The sequence below is a fragment of the Sus scrofa genome, chromosome 14 (genome assembly GCF_054392235.1).
Source record: "Sus scrofa isolate SSC_HxYL_T2T_F1_AM1 chromosome 14, Sscrofa_HxYL_maternal_Yorkshire_Landrace_v2.0, whole genome shotgun sequence".
Lineage (NCBI taxonomy): Eukaryota > Metazoa > Chordata > Mammalia > Artiodactyla > Suidae > Sus > Sus scrofa.
This window is the reverse complement of record NC_139396.1, coordinates 97230058-97256555: the sequence shown is the minus strand read 5'-3', so window position 1 is coordinate 97256555 and position 26498 is coordinate 97230058. Positions and strand designations below refer to the sequence as shown.

General features: G+C 39.1%; 1 protein-coding gene across 22 annotated transcripts in view; it reads left to right on the top strand.

Moving 5' to 3' along the window:
- ASCC1 (activating signal cointegrator 1 complex subunit 1) overlaps window positions 1-26498 on the top strand; it is a 184240-nt gene that overhangs the window by 105139 nt on the left and 52603 nt on the right. For all 22 annotated transcript variants that reach the window (XR_014825635.1, XR_014825634.1, XM_084993030.1 and 19 more), the window contains 1 exon segment: window positions 22225-22361. Coding sequence is in view for 20 of the 22 variants with exons in the window: in XM_084993030.1 (XP_084849156.1) it covers window positions 22225-22361 (137 nt within the window). In the remaining 2 variants the exon portion in view is untranslated.

The window sequence follows — 26498 nt, the reverse complement described above, 5'->3', positions numbered from 1 at the left end:
TTAGGACCTCAACTTATGAATTTTGGGGCCACACAATTCAGCCCAAAACAAATTGTTTGTGGTTTCTTTAGCACTTTCTTTGTATATATCATCTATGAATAAAAATACTTTTACTTCTTCTGTTCCAATCTTTGTTCCATTTATTCCTTTTTCTTGCCTTATCGTAGTAGTTAGGATCTCCAATATAGTGTTCAAGAGAAGAGGTGAGAGAGGACATTCTTTCTTTGTTGTTGGTCATAAGGGGAAAGTAATCAGTCTTTTATTATTTAATGCAAGCTGGAGGTGTTTTACAGATGCCCCTTTATCTGGCATCATAAAGACATCATTCCATTGTCTTCTGCCTTGTACAGTTTATGATAAGAAATTTATTATGATTCTTTGTTCTTCTGTGTAATATGTTTGGCTACTTGTTTTTTCTTTTTATTGAAAATGTTTACAAATTTATAAAAAATGTAAATAATAGTTTAAGGAATACTCACATGTGCTAATGCTGAATGATCTAATAATGTCCTTTATAATATTTCCAATACAATTTCCAGGGTAAGGTCAAAAATTTAATTTTTATGTCCCTTTAATGTCTTTCATATGGAACATTTCGTAGCCTTTCTGACTTTTATGTTATTGATGTATTTGAAGAATGCAGTCCCTCCAATCTTCTGTTAAACAGCAGAGCATTCCAGCTTGTTAAGAACCCAGCATATGTCCGTGAGGATGAGGGCTCTGTCCCTGGCCTCACTCAGTGGGTTAAGGATCTGGCACTGCTACAAGCTGCAGCATAGGTCACAGATGTGGCTTGGATCTGGCGTTGCTGTGGCTGTGGCATAGGCCTGCAGCTGCAGCTCTGATTCACCCCCTAGTCTGGGAACTTCCATATGCTACAGGTGCAGCCGTAAAAAGAAAAAAAAAAAGAGCATTCTTTTTTGCATTTGTCCTATGTTTCCTCATGTTTAAGTTGATATTACGCTTTCTCAATTAGATTGATGTTGTGTCCTTCTGAGGATATTACACCTGGGGCATATGATGAAATGTATAATGTTCATCTGTTTTTCTTAAGTGATATTACATCTAGTCAAGATGTTGCCCAAATTGCTCTTGAGTATAATAACTATATTTTATATCTTCCTTGCAAATAATAAGCAATCTGCAGAGGGACACTCTATGATCATGCAAAATAGTGGTCTTTTGGTATCTATAGGTGATGATTCCAGGTTCCCCTTTGGTACCAAAATCCGCAGATGTGCAAGTCACATGTAAAATGGGATAATATTTGCTTACAACCTGTGTACATCCTCCTATAGATTTTAAATCATCTCTAGCTTACTTGTAATACCTAGTACAATGTACATGCTATGCATGTAGTTGCCAGGGTATGGCAAATGCAAGTTGTGCTTTTTGGAACTTTCTGGAATTTAAAAATTTTTTTTTCAATTTGAGGTTGGTTAAATCTTGCAGATGCAGAACCTGTGGATACAGTGAGCCAACTGTATCCTGTTTCTCATCAGCTTTTTCTCCAGGCTTAGTATCCATTACTGATTCTTACCTGATCCGTTCTTTACCATGATGATTGCAAAATGATTCTAACACTTGCTGTACATTTAGTATTCAGCTTTCTAAATTCTGTTGTAAGCAGGGAACCTTCCTTTCCTGCTTACCTTTAAATGTATTTATTATTGGTATGATTTCATGAATTTTGATTTTTTTTTTTTTTTGCGAGGGCTTATAACTTACTATTGTACTTAATTATTTTAGTGCTTAAATTGTCTCAGGTTTGTCTTGATAACCTCTCGAAGCTTTTCTGTGGATGCGTCTTCCTTGGCCTATATATGTGCCTTTGTTCCAGTTCTCCCATGTACATGGCTGCTTTTAAATGTCATAATTTCTTTAACGTCTCACCCAGTGCTTCTCAGAGCTTTAGTTTTTGTTCCCCTACCTATGATTTCTTGTCCCCAGGCACCTGAAGGTCTGCTGTCTCCTGTAGTTTCCTTGCTCAGTAGGCAATTAGCACTGCTGATGGTGTCCTCCCTGAACCAGGCCGTGCCACCGTTCCCAACAGCACTCCAAGTTAGGCAAGACAGAAACCAGCTCCTCAGGCAGCCTCCTAACAAACCAGAACTTAGCCAACCCACTATCACTCTTTTCCTTCTGCCCTGATGGAGGAGCAGAAATTGGGTGGTTTCTTCCTGACCTGTTGTGATGTCCTCAGGAAGGGATAGGACAAGGGGCAGATAGAAAACATGAGATTTCCTAACATTCTGAGTGCAGCTTTCCTTTGGTTAGGCATTTGCTTGGTTGTTGCATGTTCTTTTCTGGTTTCTCGAGTTCTTCCAAAGCTACTTTGATCTGTATGCTATGTGCCACTGTCTGGAAATTGTCTCCATTTAGAAAGCCAAGACGAGGCTTAGTCAGTCTAGTACCATCTGTTATCCAGTGTCTGAAGACATTTGTGTTATATATTTTATCTAGTTTTCTAGGTTTTTTTTTTTTTTTTTTTTTTTTTTTTTTTTTTTTTTTTTAAAGGCCACAGGTGTGGCATATGGAAGTTCCCAGGCTAAGGGTCAAATTAGAGCTAGAGCTGCCAGCCTACGCCACAGTCACAGCAACACCAGATCCGAGCCGCATCAGTGACCTATATCACAGCTCATGGCAACACCAGATCCTTAACTCTGAGCGAGGCCAGGGATCAAACCTGCATCCTCATAGATTCTAGTTGCATTTGTTTCTGCTGAACCACAATGGGAACCCCAGTTTTCTAGTTATTAATAATAGGAGGCAGGTCCTGTAGGAGTTAAGTCTTCATAGGCAAAAGGAGACATTCTCATACATTTTGAAATTAGGATCTAAGTCATATAACATAAATGCACTTAGTGGTTTTTAGTATATTCACTATGTTATGCAACCATTGCCACCGTCTAATTCTAGAATATTTCCTTTACCCCATAGAAGATACTTTTTACTCATTAAGCTATCATTCCCTATTGCCCCCTTCTCCCAGTCCCTGACAACCTCTAATCTACTTTCTATCTCTAGTATTTGCCTATTTTGATTATTCCATGTGAATGGAATCATACAATATGTGGCCTTTTGTCTTTCACTCATAATGTTTTCAAGGTTTATCCATGTTTTATCATGTAAACACTGCTTCATTTCTTCTTATGGTCAAGTAATATCCATTGTATTGATGTTTGGTTTGTTTCTGCTTTGGTGTTATTTTGAATAATGCTGCTATTCATACATGTTTTCTTATAATTGTAATATTGTAAGCAAGGCTGAATTGAAACTATTTGTATTCACTTCATTGACCTTGATTTAATATATAAAATAGCAAATGATTAATGAGCTCTTTTATTGTGCTTGACAGTGTTCTAAGTGCCTTATGCTTATTTTGTTTAATCTTCAGTCCATTGCTTGAGGTAAATATTGATATTACATTTTATTGATTAAGAAATTGAAATTTAGAGAGGATAATTTTCCCAAGGTACCACAGCCTGTGGGTGCCATCATGCTAAGTAGGGTAGATGATACAGAGTTGTGGTAGGACCTAGTAACAGCTCTTTATGCAATCTAATAGAAAAAATAAATGAAATTAGATTGGGAGCCACTGTGAGAGATTATTTGAACGGAAAAAAAAACTGTTTAAATTGAAGATATTTTGATGGTTGTTTGTCTGTTAACCAGTTGCATCAGTCTTTCAGCATGTATTTTCACTGGGACCAGCCTTGACTAGAATTGGGTAGTAATTTGCACAGTATTTAAGGATTCAAAAAAGAACTGCCAGAGTTCCTATTGTGGTGCAGCAGAAATGAATCCGACTAGTAGCCATGAGGTTGTGGGTTCCATCCCTGGCCTTGCTCATTGGGTTAAGGATCCAGCATTACCGTGAGCTGTGGTGTAGGTGGAAGATGTGGCTTGGATCCTGCTGTTGCTGTGACTGTGGCGTAGGCCGGCAGCTGAGGCTCCGATTTGACCCCTAGCCTGGGAACTTCCATATGCTGTAGGTGGGGCCCTAAAAAGCAAAAACAAAAAACAAAAAAACAGCAGACCCTTCCTTCCCAGTTGCGCCTGGGCTTTTCAACTCCAAATCATATTCTATTCCCTAATTGTTAAAAAGGATCTCATGTGGATCAGATATTATTTAAGAAGGACTTTTATTCATTAGGGATATCCATCTTCACTCCTGAATCAGGACTGAAGGCGATATTCTTTATCTTTAAAAAATTCATTAATATTAATTTTTTCTTTCTTTATTTGAAAAGGTGAATTTATCCTCCTTTGCAGCTTATGACAAGTATATCAAGTCCTTATGAGATATCTGGGGTGAAAAGTAATACTGAGAAAGGAATATTAGTTTACATTTGTACCCTACCTTCTTGTGTTAGTTTTCTATTGCTCCATAGTAAATTACCATATAGTAAATCTCAGCAGCTTGTAACAATACCAGTTTATCACGTCACAGTATGTATGGTTAGTGGCTCTATAGATCAGAAGACCTGGTGGACTCAACTGGTTCTCTGCTTACGATCTCACAAGGCCAAAATCTAGGTATTGGCCAGTCTGTTCTCTTATCTAGAGGCCCTGGGGAAGAATCCACTTCCGAGTTCATTCTGATTGTTGGCAGAATTCAGTTCCTTGTGGCTATAGGTCTGATGTCCCTGTTTCCTTCACATGTGGCCCATCTCACTTTTGTCAAATCCTTCTTGTGCTTCGAATCTGACTTCTAAAGAGTTCCCTGGTGGTCTAGTGGTTAGGACTTGTTGCTTTTACTGCTGTGGCTTGGGTTCAGTCCCTGATCTGAGAACTGAGATCTTACATCAAGCTGCTGCAAGCCACAGCCAAAAAAAAAACCAAAACCAAAAACAAAAACAAAAAAACCCCAAAACAAAAAAACCAAAATAGGAGTTCCTGCTGTGGTGCAGTGGGATCGATGGCGTCTTTGGAGCACTGGTATGCAGGTTTGATCCCAGGCCTGGCACAGTGGGTTAAAGGATCTGGCTTTGCTGAAGCTGCAGCATAGGTCACAACTGCGGCTAGGATCTGATCCTTGACCCAGGAACTCCATATGCCTGGGGCAGCCAAATAAGGAAAAAAAAACAAACAAAGGAATATCTGACCTTTGCCACCAGCCCGGGAAAACTCTGCTTTTTAAAAATTTCGTATGTATAGATATTCAGGCTTACTTGGATAATCTGCCCATTTTAAGGTCAACTGTGCCATGTTATAATAGTATAATCACATTGTATAATCACAACAGTGATATCACTTTCTCAGTTTCCACCCACCATCAAAGGAGAGGGGATTGTATGGGGTTAAGGGTCTTTGAGGGTCATTAAAATTCTGCCTACCACCACTATAGGTGTTCATTTAAAAACATTATTTTGAAGGTCACTTTTTTTTTTTTTTTTAATGGCCGAACCTGTGGCATATGGAAGTTCCCAAGGCAGGGATTGAATCCGAGCCACAGCTGCAATTTACGCTGCAGGTGTGGTAACACCAGATCTTTTAATCCTCTGTTCTGGGTGGGGGATCCAACCTGTGCCTCCACTGCAGTCGGATTCTTAACCCGCTGCACCACATCGAGAACTCCTGAAGGTCATTTTTGATACAACTGGTAACTTTTCTATTCCCAGGTCTCATCCCATCCTTTCCTCACCCTTCCTTTTTTTTTTTTTTCTTTTTTTTCTTTTGCTTTTAAGGGCCACACCTGTGGCACGTGGAGGTTCCCAGGCTAGGGGTCGAATCGGAGCTGTAGCTGCTGACCTACACCACAGCCATAGCAAAGCAGGATCTGAGCTGCATCTGCCACCTACAGCACAGCTCACAGCAACGTTGGGTCCTTAACACACTGAGCGAGGCCAGGGATCAAACCTGCAACTTCATGGTTCCTAGTCACATTCTTATCCGCTGTGCCACAACGGGAACTCCTCCCCACCCTTCCTTCAACTTCTCTTTTCCTCCATTAAAATACTATACTCCTTTTCTCTCTTTATTTGGTAGCATGCTTGTCCTTGACGTCACCTTTGACTCTAATGAAACTGTGAGTTTACCTTTCAGAATGGCGTTTCCTGAAATCACCTTCCTTTATGCTGATCAATTATGTAAGAAATGTTTGACTACAGACAGAATCACCATCATCCTTGTGCTTCAGCTCCCAAGCCTGGGTATTTAATGTAGGATTTAACCGCTCACAGACAGCAGTAAGGTATTTTTCATCTCTGTGATCTGCAGATGAACTGTGCCTTATTTTTTTCACTTTCTTCTCTTGCATTAAGATTCAAAGATGTCTCACTGTCTGCAAGTTCAAGAAGTGTATTAAAACCCCATATATCCCTCAATCTATCTATAGCTAGTAATGCTGCTATAATTCCATTTTATCTCACAGCAGGGTCCAGTAGCAAGCGCTCGGTAATGAAAAACAGTAATTCAAAACTGTATTTTGTGGAGCAGTCTGAAGCCTTATAGGTTTGTCTGAAGCAACAGGGGATTTCTCAGGCTGCCTGGAGAACCTGAATAGGTTATAAACTAAAAACTACATCATTCTGCTCATATTGTAGTGTGAAGGCTGACACTGGACAGAAATGGCTAATGGATCTGGGGTTTGCCCCATCTCCCCTAGTTAGGATTATTTTTTTCCATTAGTATTATTCACTGAAGAAGAAAATTTATATACAAAAGTTTTAGTGTGTAATTTAGGATTTTTCATTGTAAGGGGAGCTTTTAATCATCTTATGAACAAATTTAGAATGAAGATGGATACAGGCATACCTTGGAGATTTTGCAGGTTTGGTTCCAGACCATTGCAACAAAGTGAATATTGCAATAAAGTCAGTCACATTAATTTTTTGGTTTCCCAATGTGTATAAAGGTTGTTTTGCTCTTTACTATAATCTATTAAATGTGCCATAGTATTATGTCTAAAAAATGTATATACCTTAATTAAAAATAATGCTGTTGGAAAAATGACACCAAATAGACTTGCTCAATTCAGGGTTGCCACAAACTTTCAATTTGTAAAAAACACAGTATCTGCACTGTAAAATTAAGCACAGTTAAATGGCGTGTGTCTGTAGTTGTCTTTGGTTGTAATAAAAGTTATGAACTCCTGAGTTCTAATGTTGGATAGGAAAGTACAAAAAGGAGATGTTACAAGATTCATAGATGGCACCCTTTGGATGGAGATGTTGTTATGAATAAATGTTTATCTTTTATTCATTCATTCACTATTTTTTAAATGTCTGCCATTGGCCAGGCTATGTATTTTGTACTAACAATGGACTCTGCCATTAAGGATCCCATACTAATGGGGGGAAGTAGCATTCTTAGAGAAATAGTTATAGTACTGTGAGTTAAGTGCTATTAGAGGTACTGCAGTGAGTACCCAGAGGGGAGATTCTCCAGTGGTTGGAAAAGTCATAATGAGGGAGGTGACATTTGAACAGAGTCTTGAAGAAGACTAGCAAGGGGGCATAAACATTCTGGGCAGAGAAATTGGCACTTGCAAAGTATGGAGGTGCTGTAGTCTGCTGTGTTCAGGGGAGAGTAAGTCCTGGAAAGTGGTAGGGTAGGGAAGAGACAGGAATTAGGGATGGAAAAGTGAATGGAATCCAGACTGTAAAAGATCATGTATGGATGAAGGATTTTGAATGTATCCTAAGATAGTCAGGAGCTGGCAAAGGACTTAAGTGGGACTAAGATGATTAACTTAGCATTGTAGAAAAAATAATTCTAAAGGCAGTGTGGAGGATGGATTGAGAGTTAAAGAGTGAGATACCAGAGGCAGCTACCACTTAGAGACTACTAATAACTGTCTATTGAAAAAAAAATACTAGGTTCTGTAGCATATTCAGGAAGGGATATATTCCAGAGATATTTCGAGGGTCTCTCTAGAGTAGGGATAATGAAAACTTTAGAGTTGATATGAAGAGTAAATGAGTTAATAAATTTAAGATGTTTAGAGCAGATCATGGCACTAGTTAGTATTGTGTGTTAGCTATTGTTGTAATAATTCCAGGGACTCCCATATGGGAGATGACGGTAAGTGTGGCATCAAGAAGGAGGGTCTGACTTGAATAGGAGCTGTACCATTAACTCATAACTAATGTCTGCGTGATCGTTGTCTTTGAGAATAAATGTAGATTCGTAGATGGATTGCTAACTAGTGCTTATAAGTAACTTATGGAAGAATAGTTAAGCTTTTAGAAAAGTAGATTTAACTATTCATTGTACTCGTCAGTGTTAAGAGAGATGCATTCTTTAGTGAAGGGGAGATGTTCTTTGTGTTTTCTTTTTTTCTTTTTTTTCTTTTTTGGCTGCTTGGCTTATGGAGTTCTGGGGCCGGGGATCATATCTGAGCTACAGTTGCAACCTATGATGCAGCAACACAAGATCCTTTTTCCTTTTTTTTTTTTGTAGTTAAATTTTTTTTTTTCTTTTTGAGACCACACTTGGGGCATATGGAAGTTCCTAGGCTAGGGGTTGAATCAGAGCTGCAGTTGCCAGCCTACACCACAGCCACAGCAACTTGGGATCCCAACCATGTCTGTGACTTACGCTGAAGCTCATGGCAATTCGGGATCTTTAACCCACTGAGTGAGGCCAGGAATCAAACCTGCATCCTCCTGGATACTAGTCGGGTTTGTTACTGCTGAGCCACAACAGGAACTCCAAAAGAAGATTTTATTATAGTTGATTTACAGTGTTCTGTTAATATCTGCTGTACAGCAAAGTGACCTAGTCATACACACACACACACACACACATACATTTATACTTTTTTTCTCTTATTATCTTCTGACGTGTTCTATCGCAAGTGATTGGATATAGTTTCCTGGATCCTTTAACCCTTTATGCCTGGCTAGGGCTCAAACCTGCATCCTGGCGCTGCAGAGACACTGCTGCTGATCCCGTTGCTCCATTGTGGGAACTCCTCTTTGTTCCTCTTTAATAGGTGATGATATTTAGACAATGTATAAAAATGTTCTTTTTTTCTGGTCAGTGTAAAAGCTGATGCTTGAATATTTGTCCTTTGTTGTTGTTTGTCTTGTTTTTTTTTGTTTTTTTTTTGTTTTGTTTTGATGGCACTTGCAGCATGTGGAAGTTCCTGGGTCAGGGATTGAACCCATAACATAGCAGCAGCCCAAGCTGCTGTAGTGAAATGTCAGATCCTTAACCTGCTGCACCACAAGGAAACTCCTATTTGTCCATTGGTTTTAAGAACCTCTCCACTTTCTTATAATTATGTCTGGATAGAATTTATAAGCTAGAAGAGTTAAAACTCTGTTTTCTGAGGCTTATTCAACTTAATAAGGTATTTTATTAATAACATGTAGAGATTCTCAAATCAAAGTCAGTTTTTGTGAACATTCTTAAAGAATAGAAGTGACTCAGCAGAGCCTAATTTGCTGTTAATGGTGCTTTAAAAGGAAGAGTAAACATGGCATTTGTTTAGAATGTTTCAGAGTCACATAAAAAGCGAGAATGGTGGGGGAGCCTGTATTTATTCCAGAGGCTTCAGAACAGCCCAGGGTAGGAAATGTGTGTCTTAGAGATGATGAAATTGAGTTTCAGAGTGATGAGTAACTTGGCCTCAAGTCACACTATTAATGGGTGGCAGAATTAGAATTTGAACCTAGGCCTTTCTGGTTGCAGAGCCAAATGCTCTTTCTGTCAGTCTGTGTTACAGGAATAACTTTCCTATGTGGATGAGGTTTCTGTCACCCTCCCAAGAGTGATTTTCTGGGATTTGGCCATAAAAAAAGAAAGAAAATGTAATGAGCCTAGGGCAAGACTTCTGTGCTTATTTCCTCTTTTTCTTTGCAGAATATCAGGGAGTGAGTTGGTGGATCCCTCACAAATGCCTATTTTGTAATTATTTATAGGTTTTGTGGGAGCACATTAAAAAAATCTATAGGACCTTTGACTTAAGAGGTAAGCTAGGCCATCTCCCGTAGCTCACAGAGAAGGAAACTGAGATCTAGAAAGTGAGATAGTTTGTCTGATCATAGCTGATTTATAACAGAGTTGGAATTAGAACCCTAGACGCTATATTTCACGCTAAAGGCGTTTTCTAGCTAAATCCCAAGCCTTTGTCATGCCTGGAAAATGATATATGTGAATATAATTGGAGAATTATTATTTTTCTCTGGCTCTCAGCATTTACTGTCAAGGCAGAGTGCTGTAAATTATTTACGTTCTGGGTGCTACACATTTGAATCATATTCATAGGTGATCTTTTCTTAACTCTCATGTAGTGGAGCATCTCCTTTGGGGACTGAGTCTGAAGAGAGGCTTCCTTTCCGTTAGCTGACAGCTCTGGCAGAGGTACCTACATTATATTCCATCTGTGTGGCGAGGATGGTTTGAGTTCTAACTGAGGCTTTAAGGAAAAACAAAAAATGAACCGATCCATACTTCTCTCTCATGGCCTTTTCCCCAAGCATAACATTTTTATTTTTTATTTTTTGACTGTGCCCATGGCATGTGGAAATTCCTGGGCCAGGGATCAAATCCGAGCCACAGTAGTGACAATGCCCAGTTCTTAACCGCTAGGCCGCCAGAGATCCCAAGCATGACATTTTTAGAGTTCACTGGTTTTTTTTTGGGTTTTTTTTTTTTTTTATTTTTTGTTTGTAATTGTTCATTCTGATGGCACTGCCAGCACTTCTGCCCCCATGCAGCCTGAGGGCTGGATTAAAAGTGAAAACAGTGAAGGACTTGTTGGTAATGTGGTGATTCCTGGTAAATTACAGAGCTACAGTTTGAATGAGAGGGTTAAAATCTTGCACCTGGGGCTGCTGTGCTAGAACTTGACTTTGAACTCTGAACTGGGACTTAGCCTGCCTATAAACTTTCTGTGGAGGTAGCTTTTGCATGCATTTTTTTCCTCAGATGAGGCTGATTTAGCAAATGAAGAAACTGAGGCTCATGGAGCTCCCTGGTGGCTCAGCCTGTTAAGAATCCAGCATTGTCACTGCTGTGACTCAGGACACTGCTGTGATGCAGTTCAGTCCCTGGCCTAGAAATTTCTGCACGCTGTGGGAGTGGCCAAAAACAAAAGAAACAGGTTGGTAGATGTGACTTAGCTAAAAAGAAACACTTCCTCCCACCCCTCCACCACCGTCTAGATAGAGTTGCCCTAGAGAATTCCTCTTACCTCATCCTTTGCTTCTCCTTGCTGGGTGGAAGGTCACCACCATTAGGATTTTCAGGCGCCAGCCTGGGTGGCCAACCTAATGAAGTAAAATAGCTCCAGCTCCCAGTAATGGTGAACTTGGAGCAGGGCCCGTTGTAATTAAACCCCTGGAGTAAAGAATTTGTTGTTGGTCTTTTATTCACTTCAATGGAGAGGCTTGCGGGTAGGAATATGATATATTCCAAGCAAAGAAAATCGGTGGCTCTAGAGATTTATGCCATTGCCTTGAAGATGGTTTGGTTCCATGTTAAATTTAGATAATTCAGTAAGAGAAAGGCTTTTCTTGGTAGATGGCATTATTGGGCAGGGTAAAATTTAGGGTGTTTTCTCCATTTATTAAAAGAATATCCAGTACTGTTACATATATACTGTATAATCTCCAGTATAGTTAAAGACTGAAGTCTTAAGACTCTGAATTCCCTCAGAGACTTCAGATTATACCACCTTTAGGTATCCCATCTGTTCCATTTCTTGCTCTTTTGTGTTCTCTATGTTTTGTTTCACAATATTCAGCATTTTTGTGGGCAGTGAACTCAAGTTGACTAAGGTAGTAGGCTCTCAAATAAGGTAAGAGAAGAAAAGTTCAAGGGCTTTTTTTTTTCTAGAAGATACTAGATAATAAATTTGTTTTAAAGCACTAAGTTTGTTGTAATTTGTTGTAGTAACAGTAGAATACCAATGATTTTTAAAATCATAGAAAAGTTATAAGACCAAAAGATAGTACCCTGTGCTCAGATTCACTTGTTAATACTTTCTTTTGTTTTATCATTTTCTCTCTTTTTTGTCCTTTCTGAACTACTTTTTTAAAGAAATTACTCAGTGAATTTTATTGCATTTATATTTGTACAATGATCATCACAGCCCAATTTTATAGCATTTCCATCCCAAACCTCCAGTGCATCCCCCCCAGCCTCCAACCTGTCTCATTTGGAAACCATAAGTTTTTCAAAGTCTGTGAGTCAGTATCTATTCTGTAAAGAAGTTCATTGTATCCTTTTTTTTAAAGATTCCACATGTAAGTGATAGCATATGATGTTGGTGTCTTGCTGTATGACTGACTTCACTTAGGATGATAATTTCTAGGTCCATCCATGTTGCTGCAAATACTGTTATTTCTTTCCTTTTAATGGCTAGGTGATATTCCGTTGTGTATATGTACCACATCTTCTTGATCCACTCCTCTGTGGATGGACATTTATGTTGCTTCCATGTCTTGGCTATTGTATAGAGTGCTGCAATGAACGTTGGAGTATAAGTATCTTTTCGTGTCATGCTTTTCTCTGGATAGATGCCCAGGAGTGGGATTGCTGTATCAAATGCTAATTCTGTTTTTAGTTTTCTGAGGAATCTCCATACAGTTTTCTACAGTGGTTGCACCGATTTACAGTCCCACCAACAGTGTAATAGGGTTCCTTTTTCTCCACAACCTCTCCAGCATTTATTATTTGTAGACTTTTTGATGGTGGCTATTCTGGCTGGTATAAGGTGGTACCTCATAGTGCTTTTGATTTGCATTTCTCTAATAATGAATGATGTTGAACATCTTTTCATATGTTTTTTGGCTATCTGTATGTCTTCTTTGAGAACTGTCTGTTTAGATCTTCTGCCCATTTTTTGATGGGGTTGTTTGGTTTTTTGGTATTGAGCTGCAGAAGGTGTTTATAAATTTTGGAGATATTAATCCCTTGTCAGTTACTTCATTTGCAAAGATTTTCTCCCACTCTGTGGATTGTCTTTTCATTTTGTTTAGGGTTTCCTTTGCTGTGCAGAAATTTTAAGTTTAATTAAGTCCTATTTATTTTTGTTTTTATTGTCATTACTCTAGGAGGTGGATCTGAGAAAGTGTTGCTGTGGTTTATGTCGGAGAGTGTTTGACCTATGTTTTCCTCTAAGAGTTTTATAGTGTCTGGTCTTACATTTAGGTCTGTAATCCATTTTGAGTTTATGTTTGTGTATGGTGTTAGGGAGTGTTCTATTTTCATTCTTTTCCATGTGGCCGTCCGTTTTCCCAGCACCATTTATTGAAGGGGCTGTCTTTTCTCCATTGTATAAATTCTTGCCTCCTTTGTCATGGATTAGTTGACTGTGCGTGCTGAACTACTTTAAAGTATGTTGCATGTCATGGATGACCCTTTACTCTAATACTTCAATATGCATTTCCTAAGAATTAGAATTTTTTTTACATAATAGCTATATGATTCTCAACTTCAGTAAATTTAACACTGATACTTTTATCTTGTCTGCCACCCATATTTTAATTTTGTCTGTTATAGCATTTTCCCCTCCAGTACAGGATCCAGTCTAGAATTGGGTATTTAATTGTCACATCTCTTTAGTCTCCTTGGATCTAGAACATTCCACAGCCTTTCTTTGTCTTTCTTGATACTGACTTAAAAAGAAACTTCTCTGTCAACCTTGTGGTCCATAAACTGGACAGTCACTGAGAACTCTTTAATAGCACCAGACAGTTTTTGTTGTTGTTGTTGTTGTTGTTGTTTGTCATTTTAGGGCCACACCTGAAGCATATGGAAGTTCCCAGGCTAGGGGTTGAATCAGAGCTGTAGCTGCCGGCCTACACCGCAGCTGCAGCAACATGGGATCTGAGTCATGTCTGCGACCTACGCCACAGCTCATGACAACGCCAGATCCTTAACCCACTAAGTGAGGCCAGGGATCAAGCTCATGGATAGTAGTCAGGTTCGTCACTGCTGAGCCATGACAGGAACTCCAGTGATGATATGTCTTAATCTAGATTTGAAGCCCTTTATTGGTAATGTTAATTTTTACACTATCCAAAATATTATTTTCTTCATTGTATAGTTACTATTATTTTTCCTTTTAATGAGTAAGCAGTCTATGGGGAGTCATTTTAAGACTATGCAAATACTCTGCTTCTCAACAAAATTTCCCGTTAGATTTAGCATTCTTTGATGATGTTACCTGAACTAACCTTTGCTATGATAGTTGAAAAACTAAAAATTTCTAACTCTGTTTTCTCTGTATTTACCAGTTGATCTTCAGTATTCTGCTAAGAAATAACTCTCTCTTATTATGTCTATCATTGATATAGAATCACACTTTTTTATTTTTTCAGTAGTTTATAAATTATTACATACTTTTACTGCTCATATTGTCCCTGATTTAACCAGTGGGGGGACCTGCAGGCTGGTTCCTGTGTTGGTGACATGCTGCCCTTCCCTCCCTGTATTTCCATACTTTCTGGTTTCAGATGTTCCTTATCTTGTACTTCCCTGACTCAGCCCTGAATCAGCCATTCCTCTAAGGAACCACAGTTCTTTTTAGTGGGAAATCGTGTTGGAGACCAAAACATTGGTGCTAGGTATGTTCAGGGTGTCTTTGCTTCTAGGTCCTTTTAATGGACACAGCTATACACAAAAAACATACATACATATACATGAGTATACATGTGCACATATTCATGCAATTACATGCTTTAGAAATCAAGAGTTCACAAAGATACTCTGATTTCAGTCCATTCCCATCCACAGGGTTCTTTCTTGTTTTCCCCCATTCCATAGTTTTATGGCCTTCCTTCTGCAGTAAGAATCCTGGCTTTTACTTTATATATTTGCTCAGTCCTATAATAGATCAAAAAAAGTTCCTGCGCCAGGGGTCAAACTGCAGTTGCAACCTAAGCCATAGCTGTGGCAATGCCAGATCCTTAACCCATTGTGCTGGGCCAGGGATCAAGCCTGTGTCCCAGTGCTCCCAAGAAACCATAGATCCCATTATGCCACAGTGGGAACTCCTAAAATAGTTTTTGATTTGGTTTGCCCATACATCTATGAGAAATAAACCCACTAAAATTCAGAATATGGAGTTCCCATTGTGGCGCAGCAGAAACAAATCCGACTAGGAACCATGAAGTTGCGGGTTCAATCCCTGGCCTCGCCCAGTGGGTTAAGGATCCGGCGTTGCCGTGAGATATGTAGGTCGCACATGTGACTCAGATCTGGTGTTGCTGTGGCTGTGGTGTAGGCTGGCAGCTATAGCTCCGACTCGACCCCTAGTCTGGGAACCTCCATATGCCACGAGTGTGGCTCTAAAAAGCAAAAAAAAAAAAAAAAAAAAAAAAGATTTCAGAGTTTGTTTGCACTTCTCCCATTCCTCTCATTGAAAACAGATATAAAGTCAAATATTATGTTCATAAGTTACTTGATTAGTTCTTCCTTTTTAATTTTTTAATTTTTTTGGCCACACCCGTGACAAGTGGAAGTTCCTGGGCCAGGATCAAACCTTCACCACTGAAGTAACCCGAGCCATAGCAGTGAAAATGCCAGATCCTCAACCTGCTGAGCCACCAGGGAACTCCACTTCTTCCTTTTTTAACCCCTTCTAGTTTGGATTTGATATTCATTTAAAATGCAGTTGGGGCAGTTCCGGTTGTGGCTCAGTGGTTAAAGAATTGGACTGGGAACCATGAGATTGCAGGTTCGATCCCTGGCCTTGCTCAGTGGGTCGGGGATCCGGTGTTGCCATGACCTGTGGTGTAGGTGGCAGATGCGGCTCGGATCCAACACTGCTGTGGCTGTGGTGTAGGCTGGAGCTGTGGCTCCGATTTGCCCCCTAGCCTGGGAACCTCCATATGCTGCTGGTGCGGCCCCAGAAAAGGCAAAAAGACAAAATAAAATAAAATAAAACGAAATGCAGTTGGATCCATTTTTAGTTTGCTGTCAAAGCTAGATTTTTCCCCCCATTCCTCCCCATGCTCGTTGATTTTATTCTGTTTTGAATATGTAGTGCATCAACATGCTTCCAAAAGTCAAAACTGTACAAAAGGGTATACTCAGAGGTGTCACACATTCCTGTGTCCCTTCTACTTGTTCTCCTTGTCCCATACAGGTAACCAACTTCATCACTTTCTGGTTTGCCCTGTGTTCCATTTTGTAACATAAGCAGGTATATGTATGTTTTGTTATTTTCCATTCTTTTGTGCACAAATGGTAGCATTTGTTCTTCTGCTTTTGCTTTTTTCATTTAACATTATGTCCTGAAAAATCACTCCGTATCAGTTTATGCATGTGTTTATACATAGTTTTCAACCAATCATCTATATTTGGGGACATTTAGATATTTTCAGTGTTTTAGAGTAGTGACTGTGTGCTACAGCTGTATGTGCACATATATTTTGTTGGAGCTCTATCTTCAGAATAAAGTCCTAGAAGTAGGTTTGCTGAGAGAACTGAACTGCCTGGGTTGCTGTAGCAGAATACAACAGACTGAGTAGCTCAAACAATAGAAATTGATTTTCTCACAGTTCTGGAGTCTGGAATTCCATGATCGGGTGCTGGTAGGGTTGGTTTCTGGTGAAACTTTTCTTCTTGGTTTGTAGATGGCTGTCTTTTGCTGTGCCCTCACATGGCCTTTTCTCTGTGTGCATGTTCTCCTGGTATCTCTTCCTCTTTATAGGACACGAGTCCTATTGGATTATGACCTCATTTAACCTTAATTACATCCTTAAAGGCCCCATCTTCAAATGCAGTCAATTGGGGCTTAGGACTTCAACATATAGATTTTGAGTGGACATAATTCAGTCCATGACACTAGGTTAAAGGAATATACTTATATACCTTTTGCTTTGTTAGATATTGTCAAATTTTCTTGCATAGGAGTCGTACCATTTGCATTTCCATTAGCAATGCATGAAAGTGCCTGTTTCCTCACAGCCTCTCTAATAGAGCATGTTGTCAGGGTTTTGAATTTTTGTCAGTTTGACAAATGAGAAGTGGTCTTCAGTGTAGTGTTAATTTGCATTTCTTTTTTCTTAATGAGTGAAATTGTACATCTCATATTTTTGACTCATTTTACATCCTTTTTTTTTTTTTTTTTTGGCTGTGCCCTTGGCATGGGGAGGTTCCTGAGCCAGGGATTGAACCTGTACCACAACAGCAACGCCACAGCACCAATCCAAGCCACAACAGTAGCAGTGCCAGATCTTTAATCTGCTGAACCACCAGGGAACTTCTATATCTTTTTTGTTTGTTTGTTTGCTTTTTAGGGCTGCATCCAAGGCATATGGAAGTTCCCAGGCTAGGGGTTGAATCAGGGCTACAGCTGCTGGCCTATGCCACAGCCACAGCATCATGGGATCTGAGCTGCATTTGCAACCTATATCACAGCTCATGACAACGCCAGATCCTTAACCCACTGAGCAAGGCCAGGGATCGAACCTGCATCTTCATGGATATTAGTTGGACTGAGCCACGATAGAACCTTCTTATATCTTTTTTTTTTTTTAATTTCAATTTTTTTGGGGAGGGGGCCACACCTGTGGTACGTGGAATTTCCTGGATCCTTACATCTGCACCACAAGAAAACTTCCTATGTCTTTATTTTTGTGAAGTGTCTGTTTATGTCTTTTGCCTGTTGCTCAATAGCATTTTTAGTCATTTTCCTTTGATTTTTAAAAGCCCTCTATGTATAGTAGAGATATTAATCCTTTAATCTGTGGTATGTATTGTAAATATTTTATTCTAGTGTATTGTCTTTTGACCTTGCTTATATTTTTTGCCATGTAAAAGTTTTCTCCTTTTAAGTAATCAAATTTATTGGTCTTATTGCATCTGGATGTCTAGTCTTAGTTTGAAAGCCTTTTTCACTATTCAGATTAAAGAGGAATTAACCCATGTTGTTTTCTTGAATAGTTTGGTTTTTTACATTTCAGTCTTTAATTAGTCTTCCATGTGGTTGGTGCAAGGAATGGATATAATTTTATTCTTTTTCCAAATGGCTATCCAGTTGCCCCAATATAATTTATTAACAAAAACCGTATTTGCCTCAGTGATCTGCGATACCAGCTTTACCATCCACAAAGATTTCTGCGTATACATGGCGTTTTTAACATTCTAGGTTGAAAGACCTTTGGGAAGTTGCCATATATGAAAGGTCAGATAAGAGTTGATCAGAGGTCAAGTAAACCACTCCATGAGGATAGCTGTCAGCAAGTTGAGATACAGGTGAAAGCTTGCTTTGGGATTGCAAAGATGTTCTTAAAAAGAAAAGGCATACACACGTTTTTATATTGAACAGCTTTATTGAGGTACAGTTTACATACCAAAAACCTACTCATTTCAAGTGTACAGTTCAATCATTTTTAATAAATTTACAGAGTAGTGCAATCATTACCATAATCCAGTTTTAGAACATTTCTGTCATTCCAAAAAGATCTCTTAGGCCTATTTGCAGTCCAAGCCATAACCCTGGGCAACCATTTGTCTTTCAGTCTATAGATCTGCCATTTCTGGGTATTTTACATTAATGGAATTATATATTATGTAGTTTTTGCATCTGGCTTTTTTTACTTACCTGTTGTTTTTGTAGTTTATTCATATTATTCCATGTATATGTTGCCCAATAGTATTACATTGTATGACTGTGCTAACTTTTATCAAGTCACCAGTTGATGGACATTTGGATTATTTTTACTTTTTGACTCCTATAAATAATACTGCTGTGGAGTTCCAGTCATGGCTCAGTGGTTAACAACCCTACTAGTATCCATGAGGATGCGGGTTCGATCCCTGGCCCTGCTCAGTGGGTTAAGGAGCCAGTGTTGCCGTGAGCTGTGGTGTAGGTCACAGACATGGCTCCAATCCCGCGTTGCTGTGGCTGTGGTGTAGGCCGGCAGCTACAGCTCCGATTCAACCCCTAGCCTGGGAACTTCCATGTGCCGTGGGTGCAGCCCTAAAAAAAAGACGTAAGACAAAAATAATAATCATAATAATACCGCTGTGAAATTCACTTACAAATCTTTATGCCGACCTGTGTTTTCATTTCTCTTGAATGGAGTTCTAGGAGTGAAATGTCTGGGTTGTGTTGAAAATTCATGTTTGGGAGTTCCCGTTGTGGCTCAGTGGTTAACAAATCCGACTAGGAACCATGAGGTTGCAGGTTCGCTCCCTGGCCTCCCTCAGTGGGTTAAGGATCCGGCGTTGCCGTGAGCTGTGCTGTGGGTCGAAGACGCGGCTCGGATCCCACGTTGCTGTGGCTGTGGTGTAGGCTGGCAGGTACAGCTCTGTTTGCACCCCTAGCCTGGGAACCTCCATATGCCGTGGGAGCAGCCTTAGAAAAGGCAAAAAAAAAAAAAAAAAAAAAAAAGAGAGAGACAAAAAAGAAAATTCATGTTTAACTTTTCGAGGAATTGCTAAATTGTTTTTCAAGGTGGCTGCACCATTTTACATTCCTCCCCTCAATGTATGAGCAGTTCACTTTCTTTGTATCCTCACCAACACTTGGTAGGTGTCTGTCTTTTTGATTATAGTCATTCTAATGAGTGTGAAGTGATATCTCTTTTTTTTTTTTTTTGTCTTTTTTAGGGCTGCACCACAGCATATGGAGGTTCCCCAGGCTAAGGGTCAAATCGGAGCTGCAGCTGTCAGCGTATGCCACAACCATAGCAACGTGGGATCCGAGCTGCAGATGCAACGTACACCTCAGCTCACGGCAGTGCCAGATCCTTAACCCACTTAGTGAGGCCAGGAATCAAACCTTTGTCCTCATGGATACTAGTCAGATTCATTACTGAGCCACAACAGGAACTCCTCATTTTGGTTTTGATTTGCATTTCCTAAAAGACTAGTGTTATTCTACATCTTTTTGTGTTTATTAGCCATTAGTATATTTTCTTTGGTAAAATGTCTATTCAAATACTTTACTTATTTTTTATTTTTAATTTTTTTTGTCTTTTTGCCTCTTCTGGGGACGCACCGGTGACATATGGAGGTTCCCAGGCTAGGGATTGAATTGGAGCTGTAGCCACCGGCCTACGCCACAGCCACAGCAACGTGGGATCCGAGCCGCGTCTGTAACCTACACCACAGCTCACGACAATGCCGGATTGTTAACCCACTGAGCAAGGTCAGGGATCGAACCTAAAACCTCATGGTTCCTAGTTGGATTTGTTAACCACTGAGCCATGACGGGAACTCCTACTTATTTTTAAATTGGAATGTATATCACTTTATTATTGAACTTAAAAATTTTTAAAAACATTCAGATTCATCAGATATTTATTTGCAAATATTTTTCTCCCAAATAATTTTTCTCTGTGGCTTGTCTTATTTGCCTAATGTGTCTTTTGAAGCACAAGTTTTTAACTTTGATCAAGTTCAATTAATCTTTTTTTTCTTTTATCGATTATGCTTTTGATGCTCATATTTCAGAAAAGGAAAGTATTAAAACTTCTTTTTATGGAATTATGAGATTTGTCTTATTTTTCAGGACTAGTTTGGTAATGAGACCCATTTACTGTGTGAACTTTGTTGAAATATGTAAGGCCTTGCCTCTGTGTGATGGTTACATTGTTCTGGCCCCCTCTGGGCAGCTTTTCCTGAAGAGATAATGTAATATGGATTAAAAAAAAAAAAATTAGGCTTTGGGGCCTGACTATCTGGGTTTAAATTTTGGCTCCATCCCTTCCTATCATTGTTACTTTGAGAAAGTGGCTTTATTTCTTTGTGCCTCACTTTCTCGTCTGTAAAATTATGGATAATACTACTTCACTCATAAGGTGTTTATCCATATAAAGTTTGTAGGAAATGCCTGGGGCAGAGTAAGGGCTCACAGATTAGCTTTTCTTACTTTGGGAGCAGTTCTCTATAGTTTGGAATGGGGTTGTCCATAATGGATATCATTTGAGGGGCTCTTTAATCTTGCATGCCTTTCTAAAGTGACAGATTGTGCAATAGGTTACAGCAGCTGGGGTTATAAGCATTGCACTTAGCCTTCTTTGACACATTTAAAATTGATGGTTCCTTAAAATCACTTTCATTAAATGAGGCAATTTGGGTTGATGTGTAGAATCACAAAACTCTTCATCAGATGTAAAAATATCTCGAGCGCCATTAACACTTAGAAAATGAATAATCTATTAACTCCTGTTGCCAAGGCAAAAGTTAGGCAGTCTTAGGCAAACCCAGAATAGGATATTAGCTTTCTGCATTGGATAAACACATGTTTTTGCCTTCGGGGTGGTCTATTAGTCCAGGAATCAGATTACAGGATAAGGACTTAAAATTCACAGACAGAATTCCTGCTTTGCTCCTATTGGAGGAGAATATTCTCAACTTTTTTTCTTGTCTTCATCTGCAAAATGAGTTTAGTGAAATTTGAGACCTTTTACCTTTAAAAGGGATTCATGATCTGATGTGGGACTAGTATAAGAATATATAAAGAATTCTTTTTTTTTTTTTTTTTTTTTTTTTTGCCTTTTAGGTCCACACTCACAGCATTTGGAGGTTCCCAGGCTAGGGGTCTAATTGGAACTACAGCTGCTGGCACAGCCACAGCCACAGCAAAGCAGGATCCAAGCTGTGTCTGCGACCTACACCACAGCTCGTGGCAACGCTGGATCCTTAACCCGCTGAGTGAGGCCAGGGATTGAACCCAAAACCTCATGGTTCCTAGTCAGATTCGTTTCTGCTCTGCCATGATGGGAACTCCATATTCTTATAAGAGTTTTATGGTTTTATTTTTATTTATTTGTTTATTTATTTGGCCTTTTTTAGGACCACACTCATGGCATGTGGAAGTTCCCAGGCTAGGGGTGGAATCGGAGCTGCAGCTGTGGGCCTACACCACAGCCACAGCTACACAGAATCTGAGCTACATCTTTGACCTACACCACAGCTCATGGCAATGCTGGATCCTTAACCCACTGATTGAGGCCAGGGATTGAACCCGCTTCCTCATGGATACTAGTCAGGTTCGTTACCACTGAGCCACAGCAGGAACTCCTAAGAGTTTTATGGTTTTAGCTCTTATATTATTGTTCCATTTTGATACAGATTTTGTATATAGTATGAGGTACAGATTCACTTTCATTTTTTTTTGCATGTAGATACTGAGTTGTCCCAACATCATTTATTGAAAAGATTCTTCTTTCTCTGTTACATTGTCCTGATACCCAGTTGAAAGCCATTTGGTTGTGGATGTGTGGGTTTATGTCTCTGCACTCAATTCTTTTCCTCCCACTACTTTTGTATGGGTTGAGTTTCTTGTTTTTCTCCCATTGATAACAGGACCACGGGGTTGATAGCACCATTTTCCAGAATCCTAAAAAGCTTCACCTAACTATTGGGATGTTGGTGCTTTTGAGTGAGCAAGAGATCCAGCAGACCTGTGAGATGCTACAGCAGTGTAAAGAAGAATTCATTGAGTGAGTAATCCATGGGAACAGGGAAGGGTAGTCACCTGGTCCTGGCTTCTGTCTGGTATCACAGACTTGTTTTTGGACTAGAGAGCTAGCTGGGTAGCATGGGAATAAGATTTGCTGACTCACCCATTTGTAACACTTAACATTGGATTATTGTCTGAAAGGTTTAACATGGATTTAAAGCATACATATATTTACAAATTTGTATGGAAAGACTACCTTAAATTTTACTAGTTTAGTCGGTAAATCTTGTTCTTTAAGAGGACATCCTATTCTTTTCTCACAAAGGAAATTATCTTCCTTACCTATGAAAGAGTGTAGGCTACTGTATTAATTTTCTGTGGTGTATAACATTACTACAAGTTTGGTGGCTTAAAACAATACGTATTTATAATCTTATAGTTGTGTGGGCAGAAGTCTGATGGGTTTCACTGGGCTAAAATCAAGTTGTTGGCCGGTTGTCTTTCTTTCTAGAGGTTCTAGGGGAGGATCCATTTCCTTGCCCTGAAACTCCTGCTTCGAGAGGCCATCCACACTCCTGAGCCAGTAGCCCTCTTCCTCCGTCTTTAGCATGAACAATGTTGCATCTGTCTGACCCTCAGCCTGTTCTGACATCTCTCGGGCCACTGCAGGAACAGGTTCTCTGCTTTTAAGGAAGTGTGCAGTTTCATTGAGCCTACCCAGATAATCCAGAATAATCTCCTCACCTCACATTCCTTATCCTTCCACATCCGCAGAAGCCTCTTTGCCCTGTAAGGTAGTACATTTACAAATTCCGCAGAGAGTGTGGGCATCTTTGGTGGGCTGTTACTGTGTCTGTTTATCGTAGTAACTCAAACATTATAACATGATTCCCTAGGAGAGTCTTCACTGTATTTCAGAAATGTAGGCTTTACTTTTCTTTTTTTTAATACAGGTAATTTTGTTTGAGTCAGTTAGATACCAGAAACTGTCCAAGCCGTCTCTTTTGGCTCAGAGAAAACATTGCTGTTCTGAGGGCAGAGTTGCGACTCTCTTTACTGTAAGATTTTAATTTACATATGCATCTAACCTAACAGCTCTGTTTCAAAGGATCATCTCTTCCCCCTCTTCCTTTACTCCTTTTACTGAAGATTGAGCAGAACAAGAGGAATTTGAAAATTAGATCGCTCAAATAGTTTTTTGTTTGTTTGTTTTGCTTTTTAGGGCTGTACCTGTGGCATATGGAAGTTAAGTTACCTGGCCAGGGGTCAGATCGGGCAACTGCCAGCCTATGCCATGGCCACAGCAACGCCGGATCCGAGCCGCTTCTGCGACGTATACCACAGCTCAGCTGGATCCTTAACCCACTGAGCAAGGCCAGGAATTGAACCTGAATCCTCATGGATACTAGTTAGGATTGTTATCACTGAGCCACAACGGGAACTTCCTCAAATACTTTTATTTTTTATTCAGTTGTAATATATGGGTCCCATACTATTCTGTCATGACTTTATAGAAATGGGTTATCTAGTTTATTTCATAAGACAAGGTAAAAAGATTAATTGTTTTTTCTAGTCATGTTGTACATGATATTGTAATACACGGTCTTATTTGTGTGCCAGGTCTCTTTTTTCCATTATATTTTTTGAAGAAAAAATATTTTTCTTGAGCATAACCATAAGGTGATTGAGTTTGCGGCTGCTTATTCTTTCTGAATCTCAAAGAGCAAAGAATACTTCTTTGTCTTGTTCTTTGCTCAGTGGTGGGCATCTTATCTAAAATTCAAAACAATTTGGTGTTTGTAACTGGATATTTACAGTTTTCCTTGCATAAACTAAAACTTTATGCTTTACCTTACAAAGTGGAACAATTTTACCTTGTTTAAAAAGCACTTCTGATACTTTAACTTCCCAGATCACTTTTTGCTAAATAAAACTGAAAGCAGCTATATTTGTTTTTTTTTTTTTTTTGGCTGCTATTAGGATGAACCTGCTAAGAAAAAATTTAAAGATAGATAAAATATTTGTTTAGAGAAGTATCTGGTTTTTTACCTTATGAAAATCAGGTCAAAGGATTTTAATCACTGAAGCTTTATCCTGAGCTCTGTGAGGATATAGCCAAGTTCCTCCCTCTATGTCTCTTGGTGCCTTTTGTGACTGAATGCCAAATCTGAACCCTTTAAGCATGTCAAGTTTGGTGTGCATAGGGAATGAAGAGCAGCCTTAATAGTTTCTAAGAATTTTTGACATGACAAGATGAAAACAGTAATTGTAGTTTTTCAAATTCAGCAAAGCTTTTGAAATAGAACACAATTACCTGCCAAAAATCTGCAGCGCAGGCAAAAATTTTTTGAAGATGCCCTTTTCAAAAAAAGATTTGAAACCAGTAAGTAAAGCAAGCCTCCCTAACCTTCTTCTCTCACCTTCCCCTCTGCCACACACACACTTGTGTAAAATGTATATAGTGCAGACTTAATTTACCTGATTGGCTAGGGAGATGAGAATCAAAATTGGTTATTTGGATTGGCTAGAAGTACCTTGTTCTCCTAAAAGAAAGAAATGTCTCCTTGGAAAAAAAAAAAAAGATACTTAGAATAAAGCCCTGGTGTTATATGTATCATCTAACTTTTTTCCTCCTTATTTTTCTTTTTATTTTTGGCTACCCTCATGGCATGTGGAAGTTCCCAGACCAGGTATCAAACCCATGCCACAGCTTGATGTAATCAAAGCCACAGCAGTGACAATGCCAGATCCTTAAACTGCTGAGCCACAAGAGAACTCCTTTCTCTCCTTATTCTTGATCTTTGATCTAAGTCCTTGTACTTGGTATGCTTAGCAAAAATATCAATAAGTATGGCATTTTTAACCTGAACCTTTTATGATGTAAAGATTGCAAGTTAAAATATAAAAACGGAAAACATTGGAAGTGAATGGACTAGTGTATAACATGCTATAGCTTAAAATGTGATGGCTTTTAAAATTGAGATATTAAATAAATGTGGCTCTATTGGAATTTAATTAAAACTGTGGTACTATATTGATATTTTAAAGTCATGTGTAGTTGAGTATTTGTTTTGAATTTGAGGGTGATATTTGAGTTTAAGGGATGGTTCCTGACCAGAAATAGAACTTTGATTTCAGTTCTTAGGCTAAAGGCTCATGTAGCTGTATAGATTTGAAATGAATTATTCATGGTGTTCAGTAGATGCTGAAGCTCTGAATGTGTCCCTTGTGACTTTTCTTTGTGAAATGTCAAACACAAACAGTGCAGTGGCTCTGAGCATATAGTCTGACAAATATGCAGCCTTTCCTTAGCTCCTGTATCACTCTACTCATACCTAAATGTTCCCAGTGGACCATTTAGAAGTTCAGAGTCAAGAATGAAGAGAAAAGAGGAGGAACACCCATGAATAAATGTTTGTTCCTAATTATTGCCTCAGAGGTCTTTCAGTTGAAGAGTATGCTCACCGGGGTCCTAAATGGAGTAGTTTGGTCACCAAGACAAAGAGCATTTATGAAGCAAACCATAGGATTTCTTTCCTGTTGTTTAATTCTCCCTCTTGAATCCTAGGGATAGGTTGAAAGAGTTTCTGTTTCCACTCAAAAGGCAGACTTTGGATCCTGTTTCATTGTTTTGTTTCTGGTACCGCATCTAATTGCAAGGGTTTGAGGTAGTTCAGAGTGAGGACACATATACAAAAGAAATGTTAAAAGTCAGAGAGATTAGAAACCATAAAGATGGGATGGAGAGAAAATTGTATTTGAAAACCAAGGTGAGATAAAAATTATACTCACATATTAAAATGTGGTAGTTTTCAAGCACCAGTATACTTGAACTAAATTCCAAAAAGAAACACACCAGTTTTTTGTAGGTCTTCTCTGATAAAATGGAACATAAGAATTTTGTGGGAGAGCATCCTTTCCTGGTTCTCAATCCAAGAAAAACATGTGCAGTTCTTAATATAAGGAACCCAGAATCATGATGAACAGTGTCTTAGGAGTTTTGGTGAAAATACAAAAACATTGTTCACATGGCTCTTTCTTGTCTTGACCCCTAGAATTGGGGGTGTAACATTAAATATAACCCAGTTAAAAACATTTTAATGGAGAACTAAACTGATGGTGATCTAACTACACGGTGTTCGAGCTGAAAAAGTTGCATCCCTGCAGCGTGTGGAAG